Raw genomic sequence first — 23,460 nt, 5'->3', positions numbered from 1 at the left:
GCCAACAGTACTATAAAACTGAACAGTAGTTACTGAATCCCGTGTGTTACTAGTACAGACTATAGATATTGTAATGAAACAGCAAGGAGCAGGTTTCGAACCCTCGACATTCCAGCCCGAGTCGCTACAATATATATGTTGACACTTTAAACAGTAGGCTACGTCCAGTTAGGATTTCAATTTTTTGTTGTGAAATAGCCTATAGATCTAGGCTGAATGTTGCTATGATAAAATAGTTATTTCATGTAGTGCCATCGGGCAAATCATAAAGCTTAGTCTAGTAACTTTACAATTATGTCAAATGACTGCTAATATCGTAAGAACTCGGTGAGATGTCACCATGAATTGAGTCGCAGAGGGGTCGGAGTTAGTGGAGCGAGAGAGGGGGGTCATTACAGAAAATGTTTCCTTGACTGAAGTAGTCCGATTTCCAAACCGTGTTCAACTTTTAGCCTACCACGTGACTATCACATCTTCTATCTGGACTCCGCAAGCTGCCCTGGTCATTTTAGCACAAACCCGAGGAGCGTGAAAAACATAACTAACGCCGAAGATGGATGTTGTGCATGTTTCTATCGGTAGTATCTTGTCGATTGTTCTTCAAACACTGTTGTTGTCTTCTTCATGTGGTTCGTTGGAGCCCTACGACCTTTTATACAACAATGCCGTCGAAGCCTTTTACAGAAGTGACTATAAAGATGTGGTGCGACACATGGAGGGAGCGCTCAGCAGCTACGCAGAAGTCCGCCAGACTAAAGTCCGATGTCGGCTGAGATGCCAGAACCAGCACCCGTTTGATTCCGCCTCCATGGACCTGCAGTTCTTTGACGTGGTTCTCCGAAGATCCAATTGTCAGAACGAGTGCATTGAAGAGACAGTTGGAACACAGTCCATGCACCGAGTTAGCGAGGATGTCATCCAGGATTTCCACAGACGAATCCCGTACAACTATCTTCAGTTGGCTTATCAGAAGGTAAAATATTTTTTTAGTAAATCTCACCAACAACTTTTGATGTAGTTATTTATTATGTGAGTCATCTTTATTAGGCTACAGTGCATCATTTGGTGTCCTACACAGGCGGCTGTATTCTCACCCAGCTGTTGCTGCTGCTGAGCAACGTGACGCCGTCTCTACCCGGTGTGCTGTACGGTGTGATGGTGTTGCCCTTTCCGTAGCGACGCGACAAAACACAATGTTACGCCCAAGTATATCTGATATATAGCCTACTGTATCATTTTTGGGACTTGAGTGAAACTTTTGTCTTTCCCCATCCCTACTGTCTCCAATTACTAGCGTACATATAACACATGACGGGCTGTAGTAGCTCAGGTAAGACACAGAGGGGAATTTCCGTCAGTTCTGTGAAGCATCCTCACAAAACGTACTATTTCTCTGAAGCCAACAGGACTTTCTCACACACGCAGGTACATCCATAGTAGGCCTACACACCGCAGGTTATGGAATGGTAATGGCCTCTCTGCCTTCATTCATAACGTTTTCAAGACAATACCTCTGCCATTGAATCGAAACAGGTACACACATCTGTGAACTTGTTCTCCATCAGAGAATTTCATGGTTCCTTTTTTTTAATGGCCAGATGGTGTGCAGTTGTCATGCCAACAGCTGGCAGCAGCCACAGAAGTGTGTGTTTGCTTTGGATGACCGACCAGCCCGTTACACAGAAACTACTACACTGGTATCTGATTACTTTTATTTGTATTTATTTAACTATGCAACTCGGTTAAGAACAAATTCTTATTTACAATGACACCTACCCCGGCCAAACCCGGACGATGCTCGGCCAATTGTTTTCTTCCCTATGGGACTCCCAATCACGGCCGGATGTCATACAGCCTGGATTACATGGTGGTGCCCCTCAAAGTCCAATGTTAAATCTGGATGTCTAAAAACACAAACATGTATATGCCTGCCTAACAACATCTCAAAAATAGTTAATTATTCCCATCTCGAAAGCACCAACAACGTGAAATCTATTTGATCAAGATCTATTTGAACTGTGAAGAAATCTAAAGTGCCCCGTTCACCTCCCCTCTTTAACACTAGAACTGCTAAAGCAGTCATTTTCACTGCTCATGATTTTATATTTGTTATTACTCTGCCATTTGTAAAAAAGTCAAGCCCCCTACTTCATTGACTTGTCATAAATAAGTCTATATAAATAAGTCTATATAAATAAGTCTATATAAATAAGTCTATTTAACACACTGTGCTTGTTAGAATCTTAATATCACAAACAGAGTTACAACCAGTTTTATGAGAGCATGTCACTTTTTAAAATGTTTTTCCACCGTTGCTCCTCCTTCTTCTGACAGTAGGGCCTGCTCCGCTTCTTCTTCTGACAGTAGGGCCTGCTCCCCTCCTTCTCCTGACAGTAGGGCCTGCTCCTTCTCCTGACAGTAGGGCCTGCTCCGCTCCTTCTCCTGACAGTAGGGCCTGCTCCGCTCCTTCTCCTGACAGTAGGGCCTGCTCCGCTCCTTCTTCTGACAGTAGGGCCTGCTCCGCTCCTTCTTCTGACAGTAGGGCCTGCTCCGCTCCTTCTTCTGACAGTAGGGCCTGCTCCGCTCCTTCTTCTGACAGTAGGGCCTGCTCCTCTCCTTCTTCTGACAGTAGGGCCTGCTCCGCTCCTTCTCCTGACAGTAGGGCCTGCTCCGCTCCTTCTCCTGACAGTAGGGCCTGCTCCGCTCCTTCTTGTGACAGTAGGGCCTGCTCCGCTCCTTCTTGTGACAGTAGGGCCTGCTCCGCTCCTTCTTGTGACAGTAGGGCCTGCTCCGCTCCTTCTTGTGACAGTAGGGCCTGCTCCGCTCCTTCTTGTGACAGTAGGGCCTGCTCCGCTCCTTCTTGTGACAGTAGGGCCTGCTCCGCTCCTTCTTGTGACAGTAGGGCCTGCTCCGCTCCTTCTTGTGACAGTAGGGCCTGCTCCGCTCCTTCTCCTGACAGTAGGGCCTGCTCCGCTCCTTCTTGTGACAGTAGGGCCTGCTCCGCTCCTTCTTGTGACAGTAGGGCCTGCTCCGCTCCTTCTTGTGACAGTAGGGCCTGCTCCGCTCCTTCTTGTGACAGTAGGGCCTGCTCCGCTCCTTCTCCTGACAGTAGGGCCTGCTCCGCTCCTTCTTGTGACAGTAGGGCCTGCTCCGCTCCTTCTTGTGACAGTAGGGCCTGCTCCGCTCCTTCTTGTGACAGTAGGGCCTGCTCCGCTCCTTCTTCTGACAGTAGGGCCTGCTCCGCTCCTTCTTGTGACAGTAGGGCCTGCTCCGCTCCTTCTTGTGACAGTAGGGCCTGCTCCGCTCCTTCTTGTGACAGTAGGGCCTGCTCCGCTCCTTCTTGTGACAGTAGGGCCTGCTCCGCTCCTTCTCCTGACAGTAGGGCCTGCTCCGCTCCTTCTCCTGACAGTAGGGCCTGCTCCGCTCCTTCTTCTGACAGTAGGGCCTGCTCCGCTCCTTCTTCTGACAGTAGGGCCTGCTCCGCTCCTTCTTCTGACAGTAGGGCCTGCTCCGCTCCTTCTTCTGACAGTAGGGCCTGCTCCTCTCCTTCTTCTGACAGTAGGGCCTGCTCCGCTCCTTCTCCTGACAGTAGGGCCTGCTCCGCTCCTTCTTCTGACAGTAGGGCCTGCTCCGCTCCTTCTTGTGACAGTAGGGCCTGCTCCGCTCCTTCTTGTGACAGTAGGGCCTGCTCCGCTCCTTCTTGTGACAGTAGGGCCTGCTCCGCTCCTTCTTGTGACAGTAGGGCCTGCTCCGCTCCTTCTTGTGACAGTAGGGCCTGCTCCGCTCCTTCTTGTGACAGTAGGGCCTGCTCCGCTCCTTCTTGTGACAGTAGGGCCTGCTCCGCTCCTTCTTGTGACAGTAGGGCCTGCTCCGCTCCTTCTTGTGACAGTAGGGCCTGCTCCGCTCCTTCTTGTGACAGTAGGGCCTGCTCCGCTCCTTCTTGTGACAGTAGGGCCTGCTCCGCTCCTTCTCCTGACAGTAGGGCCTGCTCCGCTCCTTCTTGTGACAGTAGGGCCTGCTCCGCTCCTTCTTGTGACAGTAGGGCCTGCTCCGCTCCTTCTTGTGACAGTAGGGCCTGCTCCGCTCCTTCTTGTGACAGTAGGGCCTGCTCCGCTCCTTCTTGTGACAGTAGGGCCTGCTCCTCTCCTTCTCGTGACAGTAGGGCCTGCTCCTCTCCTTCTCGTGACAGTAGGGCCTGCTCCTCTCCTTCTCGTGACAGTAGGGCCTGCTCCTCTCCTTCTCCTGACAGTAGGGCCTGCTCCGCTCCTTCTCCTGACAGTAGGGCCTGCTCCGCTCCTTCTCCTGACAGTAGGGCCTGCTCCGCTCCTTCTCCTGACAGTAGGGCCTGCTCCGCTCCTTCTCCTGACAGTAGGGCCTGCTCCGCTCCTTCTCCTGACAGTAGGGCCTGCTCCGCTCCTTCTCCTGACAGTAGGGCCTGCTCCGCTCCTTCTCGTGACAGTAGGGCCTGCTCCGCTCCTTCTCGTGACAGTAGGGCCTGCTCCGCTCCTTCTTGTGACAGTAGGGCCTGCTCCGCTCCTTCTTGTGACAGTAGGGCCTGCTCCGCTCCTTCTTGTGACAGTAGGGCCTGCTCCGCTCCTTCTTGTGACAGTAGGGCCTGCTCCGCTCCTTCTCGTGACAGTAGGGCCTGCTCCGCTCCTTCTCGTGACAGTAGGGCCTGCTCCGCTCCTTCTCGTGACAGTAGGGCCTGCTCCGCTCCTTCTCGTGACAGTAGGGCCTGCTCCGCTCCTTCTCGTGACAGTAGGGCCTGCTCCGCTCCTTCTCGTGACAGTAGGGCCTGCTCCGCTCCTTCTCGTGACAGTAGGGCCTGCTCCGCTCCTTCTTGTGACAGTAGGGCCTGCTCCGCTCCTTCTTGTGACAGTAGGGCCTGCTCCGCTCCTTCTTGTGACAGTAGGGCCTGCTCCGCTCCTTCTTGTGACAGTAGGGCCTGCTCCGCTCCTTCTTGTGACAGTAGGGCCTGCTCCGCTCCTTCTTGTGACAGTAGGGCCTGCTCCGCTCCTTCTTGTGACAGTAGGGCCTGCTCCGCTCCTTCTCGTGACAGTAGGGCCTGCTCCGCTCCTTCTCGTGACAGTAGGGCCTGCTCCTCTCCTTCTCGTGACAGTAGGGCCTGCTCCTCTCCTTCTCGTGACAGTAGGGCCTGCTCCGCTCCTTCTCCTGACAGTAGGGCCTGCTCCGCTCCTTCTCCTGACAGTAGGGCCTGCTCCGCTCCTTCTCCTGACAGTAGAGCCTGCTCCGCTCCTTCTTGTGACTGTTAAAAGTGCATCTGATAATCACCCTGATAATTGCCTCAACTGAACCTAAACTATACCGAAACAAATTTCACACATATAACAGCAGATTAAATACTTTAAGAAAAGTATGATGGGGGAGAATGGGCGAGTTAATGAAGCGAACAATGAATAATTATGCAATCACCAATCGTGAATGAAGAACAGATCCATTCTAACTGTAATCTTAAAGTGGTATGTACCCGATATCAGTCCACTAAATAGAAGCAGTAGTCTATTCTGGCCTACTTGGAGAAGGCTACACAGTGAGAGTGTGCGTCATTGTACATGCTGAACAGCTTTCAATATCTGGGAATACTTCCACATTGGGCAGCAGGTGAGCCAGTGTCTGAGGATGTGGTGGCGAGGCTTGTGGAACTTTACGTTGGCAAGGGAAGAAATGTCACCATGGACAATTTCTTCACTTCACTGTCAATGGCGAACAAGTTGCTTGCAAAGAAAACAAGTCTGGCCGGCACCATGAACAAAGACAGGAGCTCCATCCCTCTTCACCAACTGAGGCACATGCATAGCCATGGTACCCCACAACAGTGCTGAAGAATGACAACATGACAGGGACACGATAAGGAGAAAACCGGAGACTTTTACGCACAACAAACAAAAGTGTGTCAAGTAAGTGAAAGTTACTAAAATTGTGTCACCTGTTAGGAAAAGGGATAACGGCTAAATGGAATTCAACTGTTAGAACGTGGGAGTCAGAATGACTGCTCATTAGCTTGAAGGGGGGGTGGGAGTGGTCCGTCGAGGCCCAGCGCTTCTAGTGTACAAAACTTTAGGAACACCTTCCTAATATTGAGTTGCACCCCCTTTGGATTTAACAAGTGACATCAATAAGGGATCATAGCATTCACCTGGTCAGTCTGTCATGGAAAGAGCAATGTTTTGTCCACTCAGTGTATTATAATAATAATAGGGGGCACGTTTAGTTCATGTACTGTAATTGCATGGCCTTGACCCAGGCCTATAAATCTGTGCTCAAAGGGAAAATGTATTCTGATATTTTCAAGCAGAACAAGGCGTTAACTAATGTCGCCATGGCTGTTTTCTGGCCTCCTCCACGTGTCTGCATGTCTCCCAGTGTGTTGATGTCTTCATGAACTGGCTAGAATGTGGCACATCAAGGCCTTGAGGTACAAAGGTAGATCTGAGGCATTCCTATTGGCTGGCCTAATACAACTCTATCGATAAGAGCAGGCTCTGTGAATATGTGTCAGTGTGTGTCGAGCTGGGGGCGCGTTCGTGGAGTTGCCGATCTGGGGGGCGCGTGCGTGGAGTTGTCGATCTGGGGGGCGCGTGCGTGGAGTTGTCGATCTGGGGGCGCGTGCGTGGAGTTGTCGATCTGGGGGGCGTTCGTGGTGTTGTCGATCTGGGGGGGCGTTCGTGGTGTTGTCGAGCTGGGGGGCGCGTTCGTGGAGTTGTCGAGCTGGGGGGGCGTTCGTGGTGTTGTCGAGCTGGGGGGCGTTCGTGGAGTTGTCGAGCTGGGGGGCGTTCGTGGTGTTGTCGAGCTGGGGGCGTTCGTGGTGTTGTCGAGCTGGGGGCGCGTTCGTGGTGTTGTCGAGCTGGGGGGCGCGTTCGTGGTGTTGTCGAGCTGGGGGGCGCGTTCGTGGTGTTGTTGAGCTGGGGGGCGCGCGTTCGTGGTGTTGTCGAGCTGGGGGCGCGCCTTCGTGGGTGTTGTCGAGCTGGGGGCGCGTTCGTGGTGTTGTCGAGCTGGGGGGGCGCGTTCGTGGTGTTGTCGAGCTGGGGGGCGCGCCTTCGTGGGTGTTGTCGAGCTGGGGGCGCGTTCGTGGTGTTGTCGAGCTGGGGGGGGCGCGTTCGTGGTGTTGTCGAGCTGGGGGGGCGTTCGTGGTGTTGTCGAGCTGGGGGGGCCGTTCATGGTGTTGTCAAGCTGGGGGCGTGCGTGCGTGGGTGTTGTCGAGCTGGGGGGTGCTCGCGAAAATAAACAACATTCCTCCATTATTTAACATTCCAGCTTCACACACCCACTTCTGGACCCGCTCTCTGGCATAATGGCCCCTTTCGGGCCTGGCAGCAGAAGGGCCCACAGACACCAACACAGACACGCCAACTGTTCTACCCTAGTCTGACTGGTGCGTGTCCCCAATTCTCCCACCATTTAGCCAGGCAAATATTTTGTTTTCCAGTTGTTTGCTTTACTAAAAGGAGAGACACGCCAGGCTTGTGCATGAGGTAAAGGGAGACTCTTGTTCTGCCCAAGGTAGCCCCCAGTAGTAGCTGGTGGTTGGCCAGAGCTGGCTCCACATCCCAAACCCACAGCAGGATCAAAAGCCCTCCGCGGCCCCTGGACTCTCAGGACCTGGACTCATTGGCTCCATTGGCCTCTAGGCTAGGTGCTTATCTCCAGCACATCCTGGGGAGGCTGACCGGTAGGCCACTCTGAGAGATGTGTGAACTGGTGTGAACCAGAGATTCTAACCACATCCTGGGGAGGCTGACCGGTAGGCCACTCTGAGAGATCTGAACCAGAGATTCTAACCACATCCTGGGGCGGGTGACCGGTAGGCCACTCTGAGAGATCTGAAGCAGAGATTCTAACCACATCCTGGGGATGGTGACCAGTAGGCCACTCTGAGAGATGTGTGAACCAGAGATTCTAACCACATCCTGGGGAGGCTGACCGGTAGGCCACTCTGAGAGATCTGAACCAGAGATTCTAACCACATCCTGGGGAGGCTGACCGGTAGGCCACTCTGAGAGATGTGTGAACTGGTGTGAACCAGAGATTCTAACCACATCCTGGGGAGGCTGACCGGTAGGCCACTCTGAGAGATGTGTGAACTGGTGTGAACCAGAGATTCTAACCACATCCTGGGGATGGTGACCGGTAGGCCACTCTGAGAGATGTGTGAACTGGTGTGAACCAGAGATTCTAACCACATCCTGGGGAGGCTGACCGGTAGGCCACTCTGAGAGATGTGTGAACTGGTGTGAACCAGAGATTCTAACCACATCCTGGGGATGGTGACCTGTAGGCCACTCTGAGAGATGTGTGAACTGGTGTGAACCAGAGATTCTAACCACATCCTGTCCATATAGGACCTGTAGGTGCTGTTTGAAGTGAAAGAGAAGGTAGTTGTTTGGGGGGGGGACAGGGTTGTCCATATAGGACCTGTAGGTGCTGTTTGAAGTGAAAGAGAAGGTAGTTGTTTGGGGGGGGACAGGGTTGCGTCTCTTCAGTGACTTGTTTCCATGTTTTGAAGTTTTCTTTGTGGCTAGGAAAGTTATTGTGTTACTGTTCACCATTTATTGCCAATTAACCACAACACATTTATAGAGACAAAGGAACGCAAGGAAATTATCACTTGAACATCTGTATTTATTTGGGATTTGGCTAGGGTCAGAGGTTATATACAGCTCTAAATAGGGCCAGATGGCCCAACTGTTTGATTTATAATTAATTCATGAAGTTATTTGACATATGTGGATCTGCCTTTGCAAATTCCATCTGGCCCACCATATGACACATTGGACTGCATGTCGCTATGTATCTCATTGTGGATAAACTGATTTCCCATTGTCACTTTGTTTGGGAAACTCCCCCCCCCCCCACTAGGTCACCACACTGTCTGGATCCTGCTGTTCTTGGAGACACAGTGTTCCACAGTATTTACTTTGTTTACTTTATGTGACTTCTATTGTTGCATTGTCGAGAAGGAACCTGCCGGTAAGCATTGTGTTGGACGGTGTATCCCGTACATACATCTAATAAAACCTCTCTCTCCGGAGTGCCACGTTTATCACCAGTTTTCGCTCAAGGCTCTACACACATGAGCAATTCAGGTACTTGTTTCTCCACTGTGAACGATGGTTTGATATCCACTCAACAGGCTACCTGTTATTGTTCAGCTCCAACCCTCTCCTACCTGGATCTCTGAGATGAAGACATGGGCTGGACTTCTGTGGACCTTGGGGGGGGGTTGTGACCTTAACCAATTACTAGGACTCATTTTCCAGTGATCATCGTGGCATCGGTCTCATTGAAAGCGTTATCGTCACGCTGATCCAATTAGCCAACCTGAGCCAACCAGCCAAGAACAGGAGGAAAAGGAGTAGAACCCCAGTAAGGAGGGATCTCCACACCAAATGGAAGCCCAGCTAGGAGGCATCCCCACACCAAATGGATCCCCAGCTAGGAGGGATCCCCACACCAAATGGATCACCAGCTAGGAGGGATCCCCACACCGAATGGATCCCCAGCTAGGAGGGATCCCCACACCGAATGGATCCCCAGCTAGGAGGGATCCCCACACCGAATGGATCACCAGCTAGGAGGGATCCCCACACCGAATGGATCACCAGCTAGGAGGGATCCCCACACCAAATGGAAGCCCAGCTAGGAGGGATCCTCACACCAAATGGAAGCCCAGCTAGGAGGGATCCCCACACCAAATGGAAGCCCAGCTAGGAGGGATCCTCACACCAAATGGATCCCCAGCTAGGAGGGATCCTCACACCAAATGAATCCCCAGCTAGGAGGGATCCTCACACCAAATGGAAGCCCAGCTAGGAGGGATCCTCACACCAAATGGAAGCCCAGCTAGGAGGGATCCCCACACCAAATGGAAGCCCAGCTAGGAGGGATCCCCACACCAAATGGATCCCCAGCTAGGAGGGATCCCCACACCAAATGGATCCCCAGCTAGGAGGGATCCTCACACCAAATGGATCCCCAGCTAGGAGGGATCCTCACACCAAATGGATCCCCAGCTAGGAGGGATCCTCACACCAAATGGATCCCCAGCTAGGAGGGATCCTCACACCAAATGGATCCCCAGCTAGGAGGGATCCTCACACCAAATGGATCCCCAGCTAGGAGGGATCCTCACACCAAATGGATCCCCAGCTAGGAGGGATCCTCACACCAAATGGATCCCCAGCTAGGAGGGATCCTCACACCAAATGGATCCCCAGCTAGGAGGGATCCCCACACCAAATGGATCCCCAGCTAGGAGGGATCCCCACACCAAATGGATCACCAGCTAGGAGGGATCCCCACACCGAATGGATCCCCAGCTAGGAGGGATCCCCACACCGAATGGATCCCCAGCTAGGAGGGATCCCCACACCGAATGGATCACCAGCTAGGAGGGATCCCCACACCGAATGGATCACCAGCTAGGAGGGATCCCCACACCAAATGGAAGCCCAGCTAGGAGGGATCCTCACACCAAATGGAAGCCCAGCTAGGAGGGATCCCCACACCAAATGGAAGCCCAGCTAGGAGGGATCCTCACACCAAATGGATCCCCAGCTAGGAGGGATCCTCACACCAAATGAATCCCCAGCTAGGAGGGATCCTCACACCAAATGGAAGCCCAGCTAGGAGGGATCCTCACACCAAATGGAAGCCCAGCTAGGAGGGATCCCCACACCAAATGGAAGCCCAGCTAGGAGGGATCCCCACACCAAATGGATCCCCAGCTAGGAGGGATCCCCACACCAAATGGATCCCCAGCTAGGAGGGATCCTCACACCAAATGGATCCCCAGCTAGGAGGGATCCTCACACCAAATGGATCCCCAGCTAGGAGGGATCCTCACACCAAATGGATCCCCAGCTAGGAGGGATCCTCACACCAAATGGATCCCCAGCTAGGAGGGATCCTCACACCAAATGGATCCCCAGCTAGGAGGGATCCTCACACCAAATGGATCCCCAGCTAGGAGGGATCCTCACACCAAATGGATCCCCAGCTAGGAGGGATCCTCACACCAAATGGATCCCCAGCTAGGAGGGATCCCCACACCAAATGGATCCCCAGCTAGGAGGGATCCCCACACCAAATGGATCACCAGCTAGGAAGGTTGGAGTTGGAAGCTGGGGTTTTTCGAGTGGAAAAATATCAAACAAATTCTCTCCCCCACATTTCTATTACACAATGTTCTGGAGCAGTATCTGGCATGGGGAGAGCAGATCCTGGTGTTGTCCTCTGTTGCTGATAATTGAAGAGGATTTAAGTGCTGAGAAGGAGGAAGGGGTCGAGGGACTGAATATTATTTACATCAAACAGAAATCCATCCCCTAATGGCGGTGTCCTGGTGACCCCGGAATAGAGAGAATTTATCTCTGGAACCTGTTGATAAGGGATATTGCTCACTGATGAAGGATAGGAGCTTAGACAGGGAAGATGCATGGTGAAAGAGCCAGAGCACAACCTTCGTCTCCACATTCCTGTGTTGAGAGCCAGCTCTAGCCCACAGGTTAAGGACCAGGAGCGATGCAGGGTTTTCTCTACATGCATTTATTAAGTGGCCCACCGCACTTTTAAATGGATAATCGTTGGATCATTGACTGGAAGACTACGGGAACAGCTAGCATGTCATTGCTAGCTTTCCCCCGCTAGTAGCAGTGCACATTCATTTCTGCATGTGTGCCACTCCTGAATCCACCGCTGGTTGGTTGACTCTGAAGCATGCCATAACTAACTTACTGCACTGTGCCCACGGTGATCATGGATGGATCTAGACAGAGTGGCACTGGGCTTGGCCAAAGACTGTCTGCATGACTGCCTCTGAGCGGATACCAGCACAGCAGGAATGTGGGTGCAGTCTCCCTAATGAACTGTTCTATGTTACAGCATCACACTAATGCTCTCTACCTCATTTAACAATCAGAAGGCTAGGGGAAAGGAGGGAAGACGCTGGGAAGCACTGCCGAGAAGACTGCAGTGTTTGCGACGGGAGATGAGGCTGCATAGAGAGCGAGAGAGAGAGAAGAGAGAAACCTGGCCAGGAAGTGACATTCTCAACTGTGTTGACATAATTGTAAAGACTTAATCAATCCACAGAGAGAAGTTGGTTGTCCATGCACTCATTTCTGCATCCAGGAGCAGGGGTAGAGGGGTAGTGGGGTAGTGTATACTGGGTAGTGTACACTAAAGGCAGGACAGGTGCGTCTGCTGTTTGTTTGATATTGATTCCAGCTCCTTGCTTTAGATCAACCTGGGAATTTGGCTCAATGAGACAGTGCATTCTTAATCAGGTGTAATTAATTGGAGGATGATGGCAGAGAGCAGTAGCCTGATCCAACCAGCCGGTGACCAGAGTGGAGGGTTTCTCTTACTTATTCTTCTTTTCATTAAAGAGGCGTTCATCAGTTTGAGTGGAGGGCTCCGGGTTTGGCATTGAAGTGAGAGAGTTTTGTGGTTCCTGTATGCTCCGTGCGTGTGTGTGTGAGTAAATATGTGATGTGATTTCTTGTGTGGCCTGTTAGGGGATGAACTTGAGTGTATCCTTGGGAAGGATCCTTCCGTCTTATCAGTTCTGAATGAACTATCTGGGAAGTGAAAGTTCGGACAGCTTTGTGAGGATGGACTGCTGTGAGGCCAGACGGCACATCCAGAGAGACCAAAGGACCATTTGTCTATAGAACTGACCGTTTACTCTTTATCCAGTTTACTGTTAATCCCACAGAACTACACTATGGGCTTTGAGGGAGCGCTGCAGAGGTGTAGAGGGAGCGCTGCAGAGGTGTAGAGGGAGCGCTGCAGAGGTGTAGAGGGAGCGCTGCAGAGGTGTAGAGGGAGCGCTGCAGAGGTGTAGAGGGAGCGCTGCAGAGGTGTAGAGGGAGCGCTGCAGAGGTGTAGAGGGAGCGCTGCAGAGGTGTAGAGGGAGCGCTGCAGAGGGAGCGGTGTAGAGGGAGCGGTGTAGAGGGAGCAGTGTAGAGGTGTAGAGGGAGCGGTGTAGAGGGAGCAGTGTAGAGGGAGCGGTGTAGAGGGAGCGCTGCAGAGGTGTAGAGGGAGCGCTGCAGAGGTGTAGAGGGAGCGGTGTAGAGGGAGCGCTGTAGAGGTGTAGAGGGAGCGCTGTAGAGGTGTAGAGGGAGCGCTGTAGAGGTGTAGAGGGAGCGCTGTAGAGGTGTAGAGGGAGCGCTGTAGAGGTGTAGAGGGAGCGCTGTAGAGGTGTAGAGGGAGCGGTGTAGAGGGAGCAGTGTAGAGGTGTAGAGGGAGCAGTGTAGAGGTGTAGAGGGAGCAGTGTAGAGGTGTAGAGGGAGCAGTGTAGAGGTGTAGAGGGAGCAGTGTAGAGGGAGCGGTGTAGAAGTGTAGAGGGAGCGGTGTAGAAGTGTAGAGGGAGCGGTGTAGAGGTGTAGAGGGAGCGGTGTAGAGGTGTAGAGGGAGCGGTGTAGAGGGAGCGGTGTAGAGGGAGCGGTGTAGAGGGAGCGGTGTAGAGGGGAGCGCTGTAGAGGTGTAGAGGGAGCAGTGTAGAGGTGTAGAGGGAGCGGTGTAGAGGGAGCGGTGTAGAGGTGTAGAGGGAGCGGTGTAGAGGTGTAGAGGTGTAGAGGGAGCAGTGTAGAGGTGTAGAGGGAGCAGTGTAGAGGTGTAGAGGGAGCAGTGTAGAGGTGTAGAGGGAGCGGTGTAGAGGTGTAGAGGGAGCGGTGTAGAGGGAGCGGTGTAGAGGTGTAGAGGGAGTGGTGTAGAGGTGTAGAGGTGTAGAGGGAGCAGTGTAGAGGTGTAGAGGGAGCGGTGTAGAGGTGTAGAGGGAGCGGTGTAGAGGTGTAGAGGGAGCGGTGTAGAGGTGTAGAGGGAGCGGTGTAGAGGGGTAGAGGGAGCGGTGTAGAGGGGTAGAGGGAGCGGTGTAGAGGGAGCGGTGTAGAGGTGTAGAGGGAGCGGTGTAGAGGTGTAGAGGTGTAGAGGGAGCGGTGTAGAGGGAGCGGTATAGAGGTGTAGAGCTGTAGAGGTGTAGAGGGAGCGGTGTAGAGGTGTAGAGGGAGCGGTGTAGAGGGAGTGCTGTAGAGGTGTAGGTGTAAAGGTAGTGCTGCAGAGGGAGCGTTGGAGCGGTGTAGAGGGAGCGGTGTAGAGGGAGCGGTGTAGAGGGAGCGGTGTAGAGGGAGCGGTGTAGAGGGAGCGGTGTAGAGGGAGCGGTGTAGAGGGAGCGGTGTAGAGGGAGCGGTGTAGAGGGAGCGGTGTAGAGGGAGCGGTGTAGAGGGAGCGGTGTAGAGGGAGCGGTGTAGAGCTGGCGTTGCAACCACCATGCTCTACCAACTGAGCCACAGGGAAGCCTGATGTAGAGGTGTAGGGGTAGAGGGAGAGCGCTGGGTTGGGGTTGGGGAGGATTGAGATGATGAGGGGAAAGACTGGGTTGGGGTTGGGGAGGATTGAGATGCTGAGGAGAGACTGGGTTGGGGAGGATTGAGATGATGAGGAGAGACTGGGTTGGGGAGGATTGAGATGATGAGGGGAAGACTGGGTTGGGGTTGGGGAGGGTTGAGATGAGGAGGGGAAAGACTGGGTTGGGGAGGATTGTGATGCTGAGGAGAGACTGGGTTGGGGAGGGTTGAGATGAGGAGGGGAAAGACTGGGTTGGGGAGGATTGTGATGCTGAGGAGAGACTGGGTTGGGGAGGATTGAGATGATAAGGGGAAAGACTGGGTTGGGGAGGGTTGAGATGCTGAGGAGAGACTGGGTTGGGGTTGGGGAGGATTGAGATGATGAGGGGAAAGACCAACTGTGGTGGATTCTTCCTGGGTGTGTCTGTCCAGTCTGTCACAGTGGGGAGAAATGAGAAAGGGGTTGTGTACACTGGGTTGTGTACACTAATGGCAGGACCGAGTTAGTCACCACCAGTTTGGGGTTTTGACTAAGATGACATTGACTGATATTGTGTTCTTATGTTCTTGATTTAAGAAAGAGTCAGTTTTAGCATTGACTAAGCCCTTGTCTGAGAAGTTACCACATGGAAAGTGACATTCTCAGAGTTTGCTGAGGGATCTTACGTCAGTCTATACTGTAGCTAATTCTGCCTAGCCATGTGCTATAAATTCAGCTAGGTTCTCATGTTGCTTCTCTCCCCTGCGCAGTATTTCCTGGAAGTTCTGGAGAGCTGATGTGTTTAGGGTGGGCGCTATCGAGGTCATGGGGGCAGGAAGTACACTCTATTTTTAAATATTTGGAGAAAAGGGACTTTGAAATTGTCCTCGTCTTTTTATTTTTTCAAATAAATCTAGATGTTATCATCTTCTGTGAAGCCTGGACCATTGCTTAATTGTACATCTGAGGAGATTAGTCTAGCTAGCTTTTACTCTGTGTGCTGCACATTCATGCGATGAATTGAACTCTGTTCTAGTGAATTGAGTTAAACTCAGGGAGGACGACTACCCCCTAACATTGAAGCCACGAAGTTCAAGGCAAACAGCAGTACTGCAGGCCTTGTTTGCAAAAAACAGGATCTTCCATTATAGTGAATTGGAAAATGGCAATCTTAGTGTTTTAATAAAAAAATGTAAAAACATTCAAATACAATCATGGTACCAATAATTACTTCTGTTACACCAGATGTATTTCCTATAACCGATTATTTTAAAATCACAGAAGAAGTTATAAGGATAATTCAGATGCTAATAAAAAAATTAAAAAGGGTTTATTTTAATAAGAACAAATTCTTATTTACAATGACGGCCTACCACGGCCAAACCCGGGCCAATTGTGCACCACCCTATGGGACTCCCAATCACGGCCAGATGTGATGCAGCCTGGATTCAAACCAGGGACTGCAGTGACACCTCTTACACTGAGATGCAGTGACTTAGATCACTGCGCCACTCAATGGCAGCCTGCAGTACCCTGTAGGCCTTCAACTTGAGATACTCAATGAGAGGGGGCAGCACTGAGTTAGCCTGCAACATCACTTCCTGGAGTAGCTCACTCTGCATGTTATGTCTACATACATTTCCCACACAAGATGCCATCTTAACCAACTTCCTTGGCTTGAAATGTGAGTCTTCACATAGGAATGAATTGTGTCACATGATTGATGGCTTTGTCCATTCATATGTACAGTCATTGGTTAAACTTGACTGAAGTCCTCTGTAGAAACAGAGAACTGAGGAGCTTTGGTATGTGGCTGGGATAGTATAGCAGTGGCCTGGTCCACAAATGTCAGAGCAGATCCATATGTCTCTGATTACCCACTGGGATTCAATCAACACAGCCACACTGCAGGAGCTGATCTGGGGCCTGTGTTGTGCAAGCCATGTCCAATCAGACAGTAGGACAAATGTAGTAGCGATGTTGGATGACATGTACTTTCTGATGCATGAGTCCAATGTGGCAGCTATGTTAGTATTGTTTAAGGCCTTTTGAAATGGCAGACTGGTGACATGTTGCATGTCTCCTTCAATGTCTCATGTGATGAATAGTGTTGAAAAATTAATGTATCTCCCCTTTCCAGGAATCCTATTTTAAGGATTCCGGATATCTTGCTAATATTCTAATGGGTATTTCTGGAAAACCTAGGGATTTTGGAAAAGTTACCAGAGTTTTTCTGAGAAGACTTAAACAGTTAATGCATCTTTAAGTTTCTATATGAGTGTGAAAAACATGTGAGTCAGAGGTGCGGTCGCTCTCAGCTCTCACTCGTCAACCCTGAGGCTATGAGGTTGTTTCCTGTGAAATTCAATTAGAGGTGTTCATTGTTTACCCACGGCCTCTATGCTGTCATCAACCCTAGACCCGAGTTTCAGAGAGGCTGGACAACAAACACATGTGTTTATATGACTGTGTGTCTGTGTGGTGTGTGTGTGTGTGTGAGAGAGGGGGAAAGAGAGATGGGGGAGATAGAGTACAAACTAAAGGCCAATCTGTTTTTAAAAGCTGGGCTTTATCAAATTGGGAAAAATATGTTCTCTAGTGCATGAAAACCCTAACAAGACCATCGGCTAAGACAACCTTAATCTCCACAGATCAGAATTTGTCTAAATGTCCATCCTTCTTGTCAGACCACTGCCAGACGTCCATCCTTCTTGTCAGACCACTGCCAGACGTCCATCCTTCTTGTCAGACCACTGCCAGACGTCCATCCTTCTTGTCAGACCACTGCCAGACGTCCATCCTTCTTGTCAGACCACTGCTAGACGTCCATCCTTCTTGTCAGACCACTGCTAGACGTCCATCCTTCTTGTCAGACCACTGCTAGACGTCCATCCTTCTTGTCAGACCACTGCTAGACGTCCATCCTTCTTGTCAGACCACTGCTAGACGTCCATCCTTCTTGTCAGACCACTGCTAGACGTCCATCCTTCTTGTCAGACCACTGCTAGACGTCCATCCTTCTTGTCAGACCACTGCTAGACGTCCATCCTTCTTGTCAGACCACTGCTAGACGTCCATCCTTCTTGTCAGACCACTGCTAGACGTCCATCCTTCTTGTCAGACCACTGCCAGACGTCCATCCTTCTTGTCAGACCACTGCCAGACGTCCATCCTTCTTGTCAGACCACTGCCAGACGTCCATCCTTCTTGTCAGACCACTGCCAGACGTCCATCCTTCTTGTCAGACCACTGCCAGACGTCCATCCTTCTTGTCAGATCACTGCCAGACGTCCATCCTTCTTGTCAGACCACTGCCAGACGTCCATCCTTCTTGTCAGACCACTGCCAGACGTCCATCCTTCTTGTCAGACCACTGCCAGACGTCCATCCTTCTTGTCAGACCACTGCCAGACGTCCATCCTTCTTGTCAGACCACTGCCAGACGTCCATCCTTCTTGTCAGACCACTGCCAGACGTCCATCCTTCTTGTCAGACCACTGCCAGACGTCCATCCTTCTTGTCAGACCACTGCCAGACGTCCATCCTTCTTGTCAGACCACTGCCAGACGTCCATCCTTCTTGTCAGACCACTGCTAGACGTCCATCCTTCTTGTCAGACCACTGCCAGACGTCCATCCTTCTTGTCAGACCACTGCCAGACGTCCATCCTTCTTGTCAGACCACTGCCAGACGTCCATCCTTCTTGTCAGACCACTGCCAGACGTCCATCCTTCTTGTCAGACCACTGCCAGACGTCCATCCTTCTTGTCAGACCACTGCCAGACGTCCATCCTTCTTGTCAGACCACTGCCAGACGTCCATCCTTCTTGTCAGACCACTGCTAGACGTCCATCCTTCTTGTCAGACCACTGCCAGACGTCCATCCTTCTTGTCAGATCACTGCCAAATGTGCAACGTAGTGATGCACCGATATTACATTTTTGGTCGACACCTATATCCAATATTTTCCTTGCCCAACAAAAACGATACCGATAACTGATATTTAACATTTTAGGGGCCTTATAAGCATTCTAGCACAGTTAAATGAACTTCTTCAGGATTGGTGGTTCCCCTGCGGGACGGTTGAGCTAATATAGGCTAATGCGATTAGCATGAGGTTGTAAGTAACAAGAACATTTCCCAGGACATAGACATATCTGATATTGGCAGAAAGCATAAATTATTTTTAATCTAACTGCACTGTCCAATTTTCAGTAGCTATTACAGTGAAATAATACCATGCTATTGTTTGAGGAGAGTGCACAGTTTTGAACATGAAAAGTTATTAATAAACAAATTAGGCACATTTGGGCAGTCTTGATACAAACTTTTGAATAGAAATGCAATGGTTCATTGGATCAGCTAAAACTTTGCACATTCACTGCTGCCATCTAATGGCCAATATCTAAATTGCATCTGGGCTGGAATAATACATTATGGCCTTTCTCTTGCATTTAAAATATGATGGTACAAAAACAATACAAAAAAAGATTTTTTTCTTTCTTTGTATTATCTTTTACTAGATCTAATGTGTTATATTCTCCTACATTCCTTTTCCATTTCCAAAAACGTCAAAGTGTTTCCTTCCAAATGGTACCAAGAAAATGTATATCCTTGCTTCAGGGCCTGACCTACAGGCAGTTAGATTTGGGTATGTCATTTTAGGCGAAAAATGTAAAAAAGGGGGTAATCCTTAAGACTTGCCTAGTTAAATAAAGGTTACACACACACACCACACTGAACAAAAAGTAGTTTTTTTGGGGCATTTACGTATGTCCCCATTACCAGTAAAACATAATCAACACCTATTTATTTCACTTACTTGCTGTGCTGTTTCGTTGTTCCATTCTCAACCAGGACTTCTATGGAATACCTTTTGGTATTGTCAAATAAGCTTTTGGTATTGTCAAATAAGCTCGTGTCAAATAAGCTTGTTGACCGATCAGGACTTGAATATGACTGCACGTCACATAATTTTTACGTAGTTATTACACAATGATTACACTATCACTCGTATTTCATATGTCACAACAATTCATCGATACGTATGCTATGATGCTGGTAAAGTTGTCTCGCACACCTACAGTGCTGGTCATAACAAAAGCTAGCTGGCTCATGAATGCAAACAATGTCCTTCCCCAAAAACAAAGCAAAACGACATCTATTTCAGTAGCTATATAGTTAGCTAGCTAACTATATAGCTAGGTGCCATCATCTGAAATAACCCTAATTTTCTAATTTCTTCTTATTTGATTAATGGTGGTCGGACCCGTCTATGTGAAGCTAGCCACAATAGTGGACTTTGCGGTTAGCCTTCAAAATAAAAGTATGACATTGACAAATGAATTCAAAAAGTAGAATTATGCCACAATTGAATAGATGATGCTAAACGAGTTTGGAATGTTGTTATATAAAATCAAAAAATGACAATTTGTTCATTTGACAATCTGTTGAAATCACACTGGATGTATTAGCCTTTAGAATTGCATTGTGGGCAATTGCCTCTGGATTGTGGATTAATGACATGGGGTGTCAGTCTACTCAGTGACACCCAGAGAACATTAGTGACGTAGCTCTTATTGCGGGACTCTGAAACAACTGTGAATTGAGCCACATTTATTGTCAACCTATGTGTATTGAACACTATTCCAGAGGAAAAACAATACTGCGTGGATGTTTTGGAGAAAATGGAAAAAATATTTTGGGTATTGAGTAGACTGATACCCCATTTCATTGATCCCCAGTCCTTAGGTAAAGCTGTACAGTGCAATATGAATGTCAATACACACAATAGGCTGAATGAGGAGGTGATTTCACACAGTCACAGTCCCGCGATAAGAGCTACAACGCTAATATTTGCGTAAACTCTTCACAGTTGTGTTCTGTGGGTGTCACCGAGTAGACTGATACCCCATTTCATTGCTTCACATGCCAACATTGTTTAACATTATCTCTGCTAAATATGGCATGATTCCACCAATTGTAACCTTCTGCATCACTTTCAGAGGTATTTTTATTTTGAAGGCAAACCACAAATTCCACTGTTGTGCCTAATCCTTATTGTGGCTAGCTTCACAACACATAACCCGGTCCGGTCGAGCTTCACTAGCCAGATGAAGCACGCTGGCTGCTTATAACGTTAGCTTTGGGCAACAGGGTTAAGTAGCTGGTTAGCTATTTATTTTCATGAACTGAATTTCAATAGGCAAACAACAAGTGGCTACCTAGCTAATACTTACTCACAAGGATTCCTAAATCATTGCTAAGAATAATGAAAATGACTGCAGTTTCTACTGGTCATTGTTTTCAGGCTGGTTGTATTGGTTCTAGCTAGGTAACAAGCTAAAGCTAGCTAGCTGCCCCAGCAGTTGTGGTCGATCAAATAATGCTTTATTACCAACGTGGTATTGTAAACACATCGTTCGTGGCCGGTGTTTGCTTGTTTGCAGATTTTTTTGTACAGCTTTGACAGTGTTACTGAAAGTAGTGGTGGCACTTGGCTTCCACATGCAAATTCAGAACACACAACATTCTATAATAGAAAATAGTTCCATAGTATGTATGTCGTGATGCTGTTACTGTAGTGCAACATCTGAAAAATAGAGCACTTGTGTGCAGTCGGCGAAAGCCAACATCGCCCACGACAGAGAACGGTTGATTGTCAAGGGCAATGAATTCCATTATCTTGGCGTCAATAGATTTCGCCTTTGAGTTGTCTTGCTGAAATGTTCTTACTCTTTCAAATGACTGCTCGACTTGTTGACTGCTCAATCCACACAGCAGACATTGTGGGCTAGGTTAGGAATGCTGTGTTGCACGTGTAGTGCAAAATTACGTCATGTACCTACGTCATATAGGTATGCACATCAGCTTTGACATCGGTTTTTCACATCGGCTAGACAACGGTCCGATACCGATGTGGCAGTTTTAGCTGATATCGGCCGATTCCGATATGTTCACCGATATATCGTGCAACCCTAGTGCGCAGTACAGGAATACAGCAAGTTCATCCTGGTTTCCCTGTTGATTGTTATTGCACCAATGTCTTAGTGCAGCTTCAATAACCAAACATCTAAGTTTATTTGACACACGTTTTAAGAAAAGTGCCTCACTGTCCTCACTCTTCCCCAGACAGCCCTGCTGAAAAGTCTAACATGTGGCAGGTGCGCAACTCTTGACTTTCACTAGGTTATTATGACAAAACGTAGTGCTGAGGGAGAGTGTGTGTATGTTGGCATGGTCTACCACTTAGGCCAGATGTCCTCGCAGAACCTTCACTGTACATCCCGTGGCTTCCCCAAAACTCTGGGGTATGTATGTCACGACCCTCACGGAAAGAGTCTAGAGTTATTTCACAAGAAGATGTTCCGCTGGCTTCCACAGCACCCCAAGAAGATTAGCTTGGTTGATGGATGGGATGTGGAGAGAGTTTGAGAAGGGGATGCCTGTGATCTGGCACGTCCTGATGATCATAGCAGTCAGTTTGGGTTCATGCCTTTTGGATAACAAAGCCTTTGTCTTGTGAAATAAACCTTCATAACAGCACTACTGAGAGTGTAATCGGGTTTATGAGCATTGAGCATTCTTGGTTGGGATTCAATCAAATGCAGTTGGCTGACTGCTTCCTGCCAAGGTCATAACCCTGTGAAGATCCCACATGGGGTGTTGGATTGGAGAGGTAGCTATTTCTTGTGTTAACCTCCCCTGACCAATATGGAAGAAAACCTCCAGTGAGTGTGACAGCTTAGAGATCAGTGTCTGGCTGATCCCCTGACTTGGGCCACACATGGTCCCTGTTTGTACAGGGCTTGTTTTTGTTGTCTTAGCTGTATAAAAAGACACTCCACAAGCTTAACCCCCAGTTCAACCTATCGCTGTTTGCCTTATGTCAGAGACCTGTCTTGTTAAGTGAAGTATTACATGTATTCTGAATGGAATATATCTTTGCTGATAATGAGTGTCAGGACTAGCTAGCTCTCCCTGGTGGAGGCTTTCCACTTGCTGTGGAGATTCCTCGTTAGAATGACTTAGTTCCTGGTGAGAACAGACCAGACCAGCACAGATGACAGACAGCTGGTGCCCCTGTCTGCTGTGAGGAGATGAGGTGTGCACTGTTTGAAAAACAAAGAAGCCATGTAGCCGGCTAGCCACTGAGATCAGCTAAAGCAAGTTACAGAACAAGCGAGTAAATTGTGTTTTGTGCATTTGAAGTGAATGAGCAGGTCTATTTGCAATAGGTCTTCGTGATCGAGACCTTGCCAAATGGATGCTGTGATGTGTACACATCTAGAACAAACTACGCTCTCGTCTGTCCAGGAAAGCAGGCAGCATTAGCTGTGCTCTCTCCATTTAGCAATGAAGGCTTACTTGGAGAAGGAGGGATAATGAGGAAGGATTCACTCTCACTTTAAACCTCTGCCATTGAAACAGAGTAAAACCTGCTTAAAATTCTTCGACAACTATTAGCTCAAGTAGTCTGCTATCGATAAACATGTGTGCAGAGTTTTATTTTACAACTGTTTTTACAACGCCCGCCTGCACTTGACTTTATTAGGTCTTGTCAGCTTTATTTTCCAGGCTATTAACTTGTCATTAGGGTGCTAGTTTCAAATCAGACTTGCTGTGTAACATGGTCGGGGAAGCCCTCCTCGTGTTCATTTTCAAAGTATGTAGAGGCTTTGTCTCCAGTCATGATTTTCAGGAAAAATTACTGCATTGCCAAAACGACGTCCACATGCATAAGAGGCAAGGCATATGTCTTCCTGGATGCCTACACACAAAAATGACCATACAACTCTGGAAAATAGAGGATGGGAGAGTAAACGAAAGAGATTCCTTGCGGTGAAATCGCAAACATCGTGACAAAGCCCCTAAAGACACCATGCAGAATACGTTGGAGTGAAGGAAGAGAGAGTTCTAGAAACTGTCTGCTTGCAGTCTCACGGATGCTAATGCTATCAAATAACTGTATCTGACCACGCATCTCTTAGGAAGATGTTTATTGGGTGGCATGTTTACATTTCTGTGTTGTTTTGTCTCTGAAGCAGGTTTGTTTCGTCAGGCTCCAATCCAACACAGAATTGGGCTTTATTGTAGCTATGCCTTGAGTATAGA

At 49.2% G+C, this 23,460-nt stretch overlaps 1 protein-coding gene across 1 annotated transcript in view; it reads left to right on the top strand.

Annotated features, from left to right (window-relative positions):
• The first annotated feature begins 236 nt into the window (after positions 1 to 236).
• The window catches only part of p3h2 (prolyl 3-hydroxylase 2), a 174,881-nt gene continuing 151,657 nt past the window's right edge, over positions 237 to 23,460 (top strand). The window contains exon 1 of the mRNA XM_014149483.2: positions 237 to 973. Coding sequence (XP_014004958.1) covers positions 554 to 973 — 420 coding nt within the window. The 5' untranslated portion in view covers positions 237 to 553. The remainder of the gene's footprint in view (positions 974 to 23,460) is intronic.

Source organism: Salmo salar, chromosome ssa16 (assembly GCF_905237065.1).
Source record: "Salmo salar chromosome ssa16, Ssal_v3.1, whole genome shotgun sequence".
Taxonomy (NCBI): domain Eukaryota; kingdom Metazoa; phylum Chordata; class Actinopteri; order Salmoniformes; family Salmonidae; genus Salmo; species Salmo salar.
The sequence above is the reverse complement of the archived record's forward strand: the minus strand, read 5'-3'. Positions and strand labels throughout refer to the sequence as shown.